The sequence below is a fragment of the Bremia lactucae genome, linkage group LG10 (genome assembly GCF_004359215.1).
Source record: "Bremia lactucae strain SF5 linkage group LG10, whole genome shotgun sequence".
Lineage (NCBI taxonomy): Eukaryota > Oomycota > Peronosporomycetes > Peronosporales > Peronosporaceae > Bremia > Bremia lactucae.
Genome location: NC_090619.1, coordinates 3,161,158 through 3,172,651, shown reverse-complemented (window position 1 = coordinate 3,172,651; position 11,494 = coordinate 3,161,158). Strand labels below are relative to the sequence as shown.

The 11,494-nt window shown below is 45.4% G+C and overlaps 2 protein-coding genes across 2 annotated transcripts; both read right to left on the bottom strand.

Annotated features, from left to right (window-relative positions):
• Positions 1-708: 708 nt before the first annotated feature.
• Positions 709-3,816, bottom strand: CCR75_004018 (uncharacterized protein; the record flags this gene model as incomplete). The annotated part of the gene is made up of 2 exons (XM_067962108.1): positions 709-1,345; positions 1,405-3,816. The coding sequence occupies 2 exons, from the start codon at positions 3,814-3,816 to the stop codon at positions 1,151-1,153; spliced, it is 2,607 nt and encodes an 868-aa protein (XP_067814719.1). The 3' UTR covers positions 709-1,150.
• Positions 3,817-3,830: 14 nt separating this feature from the next.
• CCR75_004017 (uncharacterized protein) lies at positions 3,831-4,994 on the bottom strand. Its single transcript, XM_067962107.1, has 2 exons — positions 4,681-4,994; positions 3,831-4,625 (listed from the first exon to the last, which is right to left on the bottom strand). Exons 1-2 carry the CDS (start codon positions 4,845-4,847, stop codon positions 4,010-4,012), a joined length of 783 nt encoding a protein of 260 aa, XP_067814695.1. The 5' UTR covers positions 4,848-4,994; the 3' UTR covers positions 3,831-4,009.
• Between the last annotated feature and the right edge of the window lie 6,500 nt (positions 4,995-11,494).

Genomic DNA, 11,494 nt, shown 5'->3' with positions numbered 1-11,494 from the left:
ATAACAAAAACACTATGAATGTCGCCTCCTTGCGCACAGCACAATCGTGTCTTATGACGATTGGCGGGTATATTCAAGCTTTAACCAATAGAACTAATGTCTTATTGCATCGATTTGGTAATATTGGAACTATTAAGTCAAATAAATAATAAAGACAAAACATTTTTGGGAAATGTTATTTCCACCCCGACCATTTGGTTATTTTCACCCGGTGGAAATAACATTTCCCTAAAAATTTTATACTTCTTTGCTTGTCTCCTTTCATAGCACATAATATTAATCATTACTCTTTTAGGAAATAATGTTTATGTAACGCGATACCCCGGTCAGAAGGACTCTCCGTTAACTTAACGGGGGGCGTGTAACAAAGGGCCCCTTGCAGGAACAAGCTGTTAACGATTTAGTTTTGCTACAGATTGGCATTGTAAAAGCTTGCAAGCGCCACATACCAGTTACCTTAGTGAACACTTGCGTAAGAAGTAGATCGAACAAAATGTTTGCAGTCTCGGCGGGATCGTCTGATATTTAGTAAAACACCGAATGGCAGAAATTTATCCGGATTAGGCCAGCATTGCTGTAAACAAGTAAGCAATATATTTTGCTCGCAAAATTTGATTGTCCAAAATTTGTCCAGCAAAATATGCTAACGTCTCCTGCTGAAACGGTTGGAATGCCGTCTCTACTCGATCGATTGTTCGTTGGTCTTTTTGGCAATTCTGGGTGATGCGTACAATTGCGAATTGGATGATTCAATTGCTAATTTAAAAAAAAAGAATTTTGCAGGCGGAACTTATCTCATATTATCAAGCAGCGATCCGAATGCACATTGCCCTCAACTGGTAATGTCTAGTTCTTAACGTTTTAGAGCGCATAAAGTACCCGGTTAAGATATGCCGCACGTTGTATTTCGACCAAATAAATTTGTCATGAGACAAGAGTGAGGATGCTTTCAGCAGTTTTCCACCTTCGTCGACCTGCTCTTGGCCATTTGATAGACTATTATATCAATTAGTAATAATAGACGTCGGGATCGATTGATGGCGACTGTTATAATTGGTTTAACGTCTGTCGTCAACAAACACGCCAGAAACAAGCCAAAAAATCGAATTTAATACTACAAAAAAGCCCTTGACAAGCGAAGATGTAAACTTTAACAATAACGAAGCCTATTTTCAGGTTCGTCACTCACTGCTTCGTTCACTGTAACCAGCAATTGTAAAAGCTGATGCTCCAGAACTTTCTGTCGGAAATGCTGCGAATAGTTTATTGCTTGCTCAATGTAAGTCTTCACTGCTGTTGGGCCACCTTTCATGGATCGAAGGCCGCTTAAAACGAACTCTTTTTCCTGTAAAACAATAGTTTAAATTACTATGCGGGAGATACGCACGGCATATTCAATTGTACCTGCTGCGTGATCGAGCGTGCCTTTATCAGGCGAATAATTGTGCACCATGATTCCCAATTTTCTGCCAAGATTCCATAAATGTGTCGGACAAAGCTGTGACTATCAGAATCCTCAACAAAACCACCATCATGGAGAGGAATTCCCAGCATTTGTGCTGCTTCAGCCTTGACAGAATAATTGGATTCCACCGAGCTGTCGGTAGTCTTCGTGTCACCGCTTTCGCTTTGACCAGGCGATGAAGCTGTCGAAAAATTGCTAGAAACAAGGGAAGAAGGAGGTTGCGATGGCGACCCTGGTAACGACCTAAAGGATGGGGAGCCATGCATTCGGTGAAATCGCTTCGAGGGCTTTTTGTCTCGTTTAAGCTGCGAAGACCGCTTGCGTGTGCGCTGTCGTTTTGGAGATTGGCCTCCTAATGTTGCTGCTTCTTCTGCAGCTTCACCCTGATAAACATTGCTCATTTTTGAAGAGCTTTTTTTGTACGGGTTGCCTAAATTAAAACATAATTGGCGTCGCCGCAACCCAGATGGGGTATCTTCATCAGGTTCAGCTTCAGCCAATGGGTTCCGGAGTGCCTCTTTCTTAATTAGCCGTGATTCATAATCACTCATCACTTCAATTGGTTTTCGATGTTTTTCATCTTCCTCGACAGCAAGCCAACTAGGAGCCAACTTCAAGGGCACTGTTTCGTCTTGTGATACCGTCACACGTGGAAGCGATCTTTGAATCTGAAATTTCAAATTTTTATTAAAAAAGAGAGCCTTGCTCTTTTGATGTGCAGCACGTAACTCTTGGAGTGACATCTTAACGACAGCATCTAACGTTGCGTCCGCTGCGTTCGTGCCATTCAAGTCTCGTTTTAAATTGGGTGACGACAAGGATTCGGTACTCATGTTACTTCGTCCAGATGCCTCGTTGCGGCTGCATCGTGAGTACAATTTATTGTTGCTGTCGCTCTCTGCAATAGCCTGTTCACGCAGTCGGTTTAACAAGTTCGAGATCTGGTAGCTTCTGCCCGAGTCCTGAACTTCTGGCACCATATCATGCAAATTGTACTTACGTAGCGCCTTTTTTAATGGAGCGTAGTAGTATAGCGGGCAGCTACTCAAATATGCAGAAAAAGATTCCCGCCACGAAGATGGCATGGCCTTGGCTTGAAACATCCACGTGCCCGATACCGAGCTAATGTTTTGTCCACTTGCTTGATACACGCGCGCTACTTCCACGAGTAGAGTAAAGAGCTTCGGAAAGTTGTATGGCAAAAGCACAAGAATAGCATTTGGAGAAGGGACAACAGGACTTGAATTGGGCGCACGCAGCATCCCAATCGGTTCTCCTAGACGTCCATCGCCTTTGCTACCCTGAACATAAATCAGCCAGCGTTGGCCACGAGGTGGCGTAGGATTAATTGAAGACTCCAGCACATAGTTATCTGCTGGAAATTTGAGCGTATCTAAAAGCATATGACTTGTTGCCGCTTCAATAGCATTCTCCACTGTGCAAGAATAAACCAGCGTCGGGTGGGCTTCACGCGTAGGCAATGAGACCGTGTTTCTGTCGAGCCAAAAAGCTTCAGCCACTGGCCAGTAGAACTCCTTCCCACTATGAATTGGTGCAATAATGTTGTTTGTCACGGGATACTCCACTTCTTCTTCCATGGCGTCGCACTTAAACTTGACTACAGCTCCAGCTTTCAGCTTTGAAATGATCTGATCTATACTCTGCTCTACAGCAGGCTTTGACGTCGGCATGTAAAGCATCCCTCCTGTTGCTTCACTGAGCGCCATTAAGTCCGCTGGTGCCGTAGGTTGTCTCTTGACGCCATTTATGGTCGCTGACAGCTTCAGCGCGACCGTATAGAGCCGTTGATCCCATCTATAAGGCTCAAATGTAAGATCTGCCCCAACGGCACTCGATGGCGCGATCGTAAGCGAGTCTTGAATGAGCCCCTCGGCATTAGAGAGTGTCGTAGCGTCTGTAAGTAGAACGCAAACCGATACGTTAGTGTTCCAAGGCGCGCGACCCAGTGCGTAGCTGTCCCAGTTAAATTGAAGGCGGATCTGGTTCATAAGCTCAAAGGCTTGTTTAAGCGCGGCGCCTAAGTCGCTGAGGTCCGTGGCGCGTAAATTTTTAAGCTCCCGCAGAAATGTATCTTTATTAGTGGACTGATCCCAACCTATACGCACGCGACCATCGTAGGCTTTTGACTCCATACTCTTCGTCCCACTTTTAGGACGGCTATCGTGGCCACACGAGAGTAGCATGAAGTGATGCTGATAGCGCCGGCTTGGTTCACGCACACGCTTTACAAATCGCTCCACAGCCGACTTGGCGTAATCGAGCAGCGTCATGCCAGAGCTTGTGCTCTGGTTCATGGACGCGCTCGTATCGATCACGAAGGTTACTAGCATTGTGTTCGATGTCAGGTAATGTAAATAAAAAACGTTTTGCTTTAATTTTTTATGGAAGTATTTCTACACTTTCAACTTATCGAAACTATGTGAGGCCGAGGTGGTCGCTTCACGCTTCGTAAATCGATTTCTCGAATGCTTGACATAAATATGTGCATTAATAGTTGTCTCCGGTCTACAACTGAATAAAGAACTACAAAAGAAACGATACAAGGCGGACCCACGAAAACATCTGATCCATTTGCTCTAACTGCATCGAGATTCGGTGGATCATAAATGACAATCCGTTGCATACCCGGTCCATCGTGTCAAACATGTACATTGCTGACGCTGCTGGAGGTGCCGGTGGATTGCATGCGGTAGCTAGCAGTACTAGCAGTAATAAAACAGCTAGAACAAATCCTGGAGGGTCCGTCACAGATGCCGCACAGACGTATAAAAATGATGAAAAGGTGCGCAGACTCGGTCGACGTCTAAACGCCGATGCTGCCGTGTTAGTGGAAAGCGCTGTGTGGGGTGGCGACGGCATCGTTAAATGAGGACACTGCTGTTTGGCTAAAGTGGCAGCGCCTTGCATCTCTAACGGAAATAGCGCCGTGATGAGCTCCTTTAAAAGCAGATTTACTTGAAGCTCTTGGATGTCAGTCTTCCGTCTGCACAGTGGACACAGGTGGCTTCTCGGACGCGCTGCAGCTCGAAAAATTTCTAAATCGTTATCTGTTACAGCCACTCGACGCGCAGAATGGACATGAGTGTAAGAGGCATCGTGCGCCCAGGCAGTCATGATGCAACCTCGGTCAAAATTATGTCTGCAGCCACAATAATGTAAGCCTTGAATACCGACCGCCTCAATTTTTAACGTACCCGCAGGGTAGAGTGACGGGAAAACTTAAAATTTCGAAGCAAATGGAGCAGAGAAGATGTTCGTGTGTGACGCAAGGACATAGCGATAAAGCTGAGGGATGGCGGCGGCGCGCTGCATCGGCAATTGCAAGCTGCAGCGAATTTGGTAGGCGTCTGGACGTGAGCATGAGCAGTACGAGTAATGGTAATCTGAGAAATGCTATGCTCTTCGGCAAAAGCCGTTACAGATGGGTAAGTTTCGACCAATCGCTGCGTTCAAAATGTCGAAAAGATAAGTCAGGCTAAGAATTGTTCATATAATGCTTATCAAAATTAGATATCGACGGAGTGCGTTCAATGAATACGTCGACCAAAATTCACTATATAAGAACAGCATCGCACAATCCTGCAATCGGTGACAAATGACTGTCCTTTGCATTTGACCGAAAACTTGTAAAAATAGCCATTGATTGGGTGTTTAGCTTGTATTTTCGAAGCACAAATTAATTTCCGTGAATACTTCGCTCGTTTACAACGACAAAGGTCTCGACAATGGATCAGTCATAATTATATATGCAGAGATAGGCTTGAACGTACAATTTCAAAGTACAACTGCGCATCCTATATTTAACTTTAACGACTCCAGTGACAGCTCTTGTAAACGACTATTAATTTTCTGCATCCGACCTAAGCAAATGTTTGCTTAATTTTTTTTTTATTCGGCCACTACTAAATTGTCGGGGTTTCATCACCGCTGCATGGCGTTTAACGGGGTGTGCCGAAACATAAATATCATCTCCAATAAGAGGGATAACAAATACTATTTCTTATGAGAGGAAATAAATGAAGAAGTACGAAACTATTATCTTTTATTAAAGGTGTAACGGGGTGTATCGTTACATTAAATTATCACTGAAAGGTGTTAATAAATATATTATCTAAAAGGTAGAAAATATTTGGAGAATATAATTTACATAGTAATATTCGAAAGCTTATCTATTGGAAGATAAAGGTCATTATATCTACTTTCTCCGCGGTCCAGTCAGCGCTGGACGCGCGCAAAGAGAAAGACAGATAAGACTTTTAGTACAAGTTTTGTATTAGCTTATAATTAAGTTAGTATTTAAGTAGATAGACAAGAAGAACTTAACTATATCAATACACTTTTTAATTTACCCTCTTTAAAGCAAGTGTTTTAAAGAGAAGACCTTCTCTGCACGCACTAGTGTGCGTAAAGTGACGTGAGGCACCACTCGCACTGAGGCAGTGCGAAGTGGACTTGTTCTGAAGCAGTGCAAGTGGACTTGTACTGAAGCAGTGCAAGTGGACTTGTACTGAAGCAATGCAAGTGGACTTGTACTGAAGCAGTACAAGTCGGCAGCGCCCCGTTACAACTAGTAGCACTTTGTAGTCCGTCCAAGGACCACAGCTCGATCATCTAACATGGACATGTTATGGGAATACGTATAACGTTTCGCGTGATAGCTACTCCTTTCTAAGGGACATAGAAAGGAGTGCGTTCGGAAGAATGAGTTCGACCGTAGGGATTGATGCCATCCTGGCCATGCTGTCCGGTTTGGACGATGCCCTCCATTCATCCATCACCAAGTTCACACAAAACTTGACGAGGTGAAAGAGAAATGTAGCCTTGCACTATCTCGACAGACAGCAATGTTGGGGTTACAACAGGTACAGACCCCTGTACCTGAGATGACGCAAATGTGTCGTCCCGAAACCTTAAAGATTGACATCTCTAAGTATAGGGGAGTCGAAGAAGACTCCCTCTTGAGATGGTTTGTCGAGTTTGACGATGCCATAAGGGCACGTCACATCGTCGAAGAGAAAATACAAGTCGCATTCGCTCAATCAAATTTGGCAGGGCGTGCCAAAACTTGGGCATTGGGCCTTAACTTGCGCGACCCATATGTCTTTGGGTCGCTAGAGGCTCTCAAAGCCCGGCTCAAACAGACGTTTGAACCGCCTACGCCTGAGTTCAGAGCTTCTAAAACTCAAGCAAGGCAAGCGTGATGTTCACGCATATGCCCAGCACATACGACTCTTAGCGAGTTGTATTGCAAAAAACCCAGTCCATGAACACACGTTGATTACGGTGTTCATGCAAGGTCTTACGGATGGTCCCGTAAGGACCCACCTGTTCCGCTTGGAACTGGATACGTTTGAAGAAGCATTTTCCATTGCGGAACAGGAGGACTTTAGCTTGCGACAGGCTCAAGCAAGTTCGTTATTATATCGTCCTTCAAGACGACACGAGCAAAAAGGTCCAGAACCCATGGACCTCTCTTACATCGAAAGCGAGAGACCTCGCTTTTCGAGCAATAAGTGATTGCAGAAATGCCATCGCTGCCAAAAATTAAGTCACTTCGCGCATGAGTGCAGTGCCCCACGCCCAGTACCGAGAGGTACTGAACGTAATTATGGACCAGATGCCAAAAAGGGCAACGGTCACGGGTCCGACGTTGTTGCAAAATTGCAACAGGGAGGCGGAACCCCAGAAGACGGTCGGGGTCAGCAGGGGCGCAACGCCCCACTGACCTAGCAACCTCAAGAGAATTTGCAAATCTCTCGACAAAAGTTGCTCCAGACACAAAGTCTTTATGTGTCTCTGCACCTGGCGATGAGGTATCCTTCACCAACTTCAAGTTAAAAGTGAGAATTAATTTGTCACTTAGAGCCCTAGTGGACTGTGGAGCGTCGAATAACTTTATTCGGTGCCAGTCGCTAGAGGGTCGTAGGCCCAAATATGTTGAGAGCGACATCCCTCCAACAAGGATGACATTGTGTCTTAGCGACAGGCATATCGATAACAGTGATAAAAAGCGTAGAGAGGTTTCACTACACGTTTAAAGATTTACAGTATGATGATAATTTTATCGAACTGGATTTGGATGACAAATTTGATGTCATCCTAGGTTTACCTTGGCTCAGAAAATTTGAGCCAAGATAAGCTGCCAGCATCGATCCGTTAGATTACCAGCCACTTGTTCATCAGATGGCCATCTGATGAACGCCTTGGACCATCCACAAGCGTGACGATGTAATACGAATGAGTGCAATGGCCTCACTTCTGGTACAGTCACTAGTACGACTGCACAAGATCACAGTGTGCTGACGAATGACACTGTGGAGTCAGCTGCCGACGGCTGTGCGAATGCACAGGCAGCGCCGAAGGTCCACCACTCGAACAAGTGTAGTGGATTGAGACATGAATGTACTCCCAGCGGGCGACATCCAAGGAAGATACCGGTTGCCCAAAAGGGACAACACGATCACCCTAGGTCGAGCAGAGAGTCGACCGTAGAGGACCCGACTGTACTAGCGCAATCACATTCGGAAGTCGTTGAGGAAATAAGTCCCCACGTACTTGAGTAGGAATCTCCTCAAATAGTTAACGCTAAAGTGACTAGACTTCATCATCCCGAAGGATTAATCCCATGGCAGCCTGCGGAAAAGGGGTCTTAGGAACTACCGCCCCTTTTCCGCAGGCTGCCAAGGATGGCTTGTTAATGACGGATCAAGATTTGGCGCTTATACTCTTGATCTGTATGCGCCTCCGAAAAATAACTTAGGAGATAATTCATTAACCAACCCTAGAACCTAAACGGTTCTGAGGAGTTCTGCATAGTGGCAGAGTCAAGCAGATCTGCGTACTCGTCACAGAGGACAAATACGTAACCGATATTCGGTCAGCGTTAATTTTGCAGAGAACGTACGGGTTCTTAACAGCTCATCGATGGACGAAAGTGTCCTCAATGTGAAGACTCGGATGAGAGAGATACTACTCAATCGTGGGATTCACTTAAGACAAATCCTTATTTAAAAATTTGATTAAATTTAGGGATATATTCCCAGAAGCGAGTTGCGTAAGGATAAAGGCACTCGACATGAGATCGAGCTCAAATCGGGCTTAAAGTACTGTGTCATAAAGCAGTGGCCTCTGCCTCATGAACAAGTACTTGCGATTGATAAATTCTTTATCAATCGATTAAAAGCGGGCCATGTAAGGTAGCCAGTCATATACAAAGCTCTCCGGCCTTCTGTGTGCGAAAGGCCACAGGAGAGTGGCGGATAGTGCACGCATTCAATTAACTGAATGCTGCAGCTGTACCGGCTCAAACGCCGATACCTAGATTCGACGTAAGCATAGATGGTATGTCTAAGAGTACGATCTTTTCGTCTATGAATCTGATGATGGGCTCTATCAAATCCTTATGCGTGAGCGGGATATCCCGTACACAGCAGTGAGCACTCCCAGCGGGATGCTCTAGGCTAGTAATGCCACATTGGCTTAGTAACGCCCCTGCAACATTTAACAGATGCGTAACGGATCTGTTGAGACCGGTGCGATAATTCGCACCGAGTTATTTTGACGATTTATTCATCCATAAACGGGCCATGGGCGGAAAGACGAACGTGGAAGCTCATAAAACTCACGTTCGTCAGGTTCTTACACTTATGTGAAAACATAAGTTGAACGCAAATCTCAAGAAGTGAATATTCGCTGCAAGCGAAATACCACTTCTTGGGTGCATCGTCGGTAAACATGGCGTGCGCCCTGATCCTGAAAATATTAAGGCAATTACCGACTGGCCAGTTCCAGTCGATGTCAAGGGACTTAGAAGGTTCCTTGGTTTAGCGGCGTACTTGCACAAGTACTCCCGCAATTATGCAGAAATGACAGTTCATCTATCTCGTCTCTTGAAAAAGACGAGAAATGGTTATGGAACGCAGATTGTCAGCGTTCGTTTGAAGGTATCAAGCAAAGCTTGATGCAAGCGCCCATCTTGGCGATTGCAGATCAAGACAGACCATTCCATGTGGTCTGTGACGCCAGCGTTTTCGCAATCGGCTGCGCGTTTATGCAATACGATACAGACGACGAGGAGCGCGTCGTCTGTTACCTAGCGCGCCAGCTGCAACCAGCTGAACGCAATTGCCCAGTGCATGACAAGGAACTCCTTGCCATGAAATATGCATTGGCTAAATTTAGGGTCTATCTCCTCGGGGATAGACCGTTCATCGTATATACGGACCATGCGTCATTACGCACGGCCGTAAACAGCCCACACCTCTCGCAAAGAATGGCGAGGTGGCCAGCCTTCTTCGCATAGTATAATTTCTCTGTGGAATATAAACTAGGACGGCTTAATGTCATCGCTGATGCATTATCACGCCGACCCGATTTCGAGCGGCTATGTATTCCAGCAGTGAAAACTATCCCACTGTTGCAACACTCATTTTAAGTGTTCCGTCGTCAACTTTGCTTGATGACATAAGAAGCCGACAAAGAAGATAAAGACCTTCTGCGTTTAACGAATTATCTCATGAATCCATCAAATGAATCGTTCAAAGATTTACCGGCATTATATCGATCGTCATCCGATCGATACACAACACGCAACGGCTTACTGTATTTCACAGCCGTTGCTGGCGACACTCCACGTATCGTATCCCAACTCACAATGATTTGCGTTTGCGCAGCATGTGTAAGTGTCACGATGCACCGACAAGTGGGCATCGTGGATGTGATACAGCTTATCTTACAGTAAGTCGCGACTTTAACTGGCCTCGCCAGTATCAGTTTGTCCGTAAGTACATTCGTGCTTGCGAGGTGTGTCAACGGGTGAAGCCTAGCCCTTCATCCCGTGCACCTCTCCAACCTCTACCACTTCCGGCAGAATGTTGGCAGTCCGTATCTATGGACTTCGTTTTTAGATTTTCCGAAGACGATCACAAAAATCAATGGAATCCTTGTTTCTGTAGACAGATTCAGCCAGATGGTACATATTGCTACAATACCAGAGTCAATCACGGCTCCTGGTTGTGCCCTTGCATTTTTCGACACGGTAATTAGACTCCACGGTTTACCCCGTGAACTGTTCTCGGATAGAGATCCACGGTTCACGGTGGTGTTTTGGGCAATCGGTGTTCCGATCTCTCGGAACACGGCTACTTATGTCAACTTCTGATCATCCGGAAACAGAAATTCAGACGGAACGAGTTATTCGCGTTCTCGAAGAAATACTTCGAGTTTGTGTCCACTCGTATCCGAATTGGAGCGAGTTTACCGATGGTTGAATTCGCCATCAACAATTTGGTGCATGCGTCTACATCGCATACCCATCCAATTAGAGGGATCCTCTCGTTTAAGGGGGCGTGGACTATCACGAGTTAAAATAGCTCTGGATAATGCTTATCACGCGTCGAAATTACCGACGACGCGAATGATATCGATGTCGAAGCAATCGACATCGAAAGAGAGAAACTCAGCAATAGAGATGACATTATTGTTTCCAAAAAAAAATCCCGCACTGAAAAGACAAAACAAATAAGTCAGCAGAGGATTTTTTGCTGGCTCGAGAATTACAGTCCGTTTCGTACAGGATTCCATAACTAGCGCAGTACACCGGCAGAGACGGAACGCAGACAAACATGGAAGAGCAAATTTTCTTTCATTTAAATTTATTGATTAAGTAGTACTGTCTTCGGTAAAATTACCTTAACATGTCGTCACTAAGACGGGTAGTAGTAAACTACTACCAAAGTTCATTGGGCCATTTCCGTGTACTGCATCGCAGAGGCAATGCGCACACAATATATGCCACGAAGGATGCGGACGTATCCTACATTTTAGGTTGATCGGCTCCGCTCGTACCATCAGTACGTGGTTTCTTCCGCGGACGGATCTGACCACCCCTTTATAGAATCCCCAATAGATTCCTGCGATTACGAGTCAGACTCTCATGTTGAGTATGGAGATTCTCATGCCGAATCCGAAGTTCTAGAAATCGCAATGAGCTGACGACAACTCGTCACG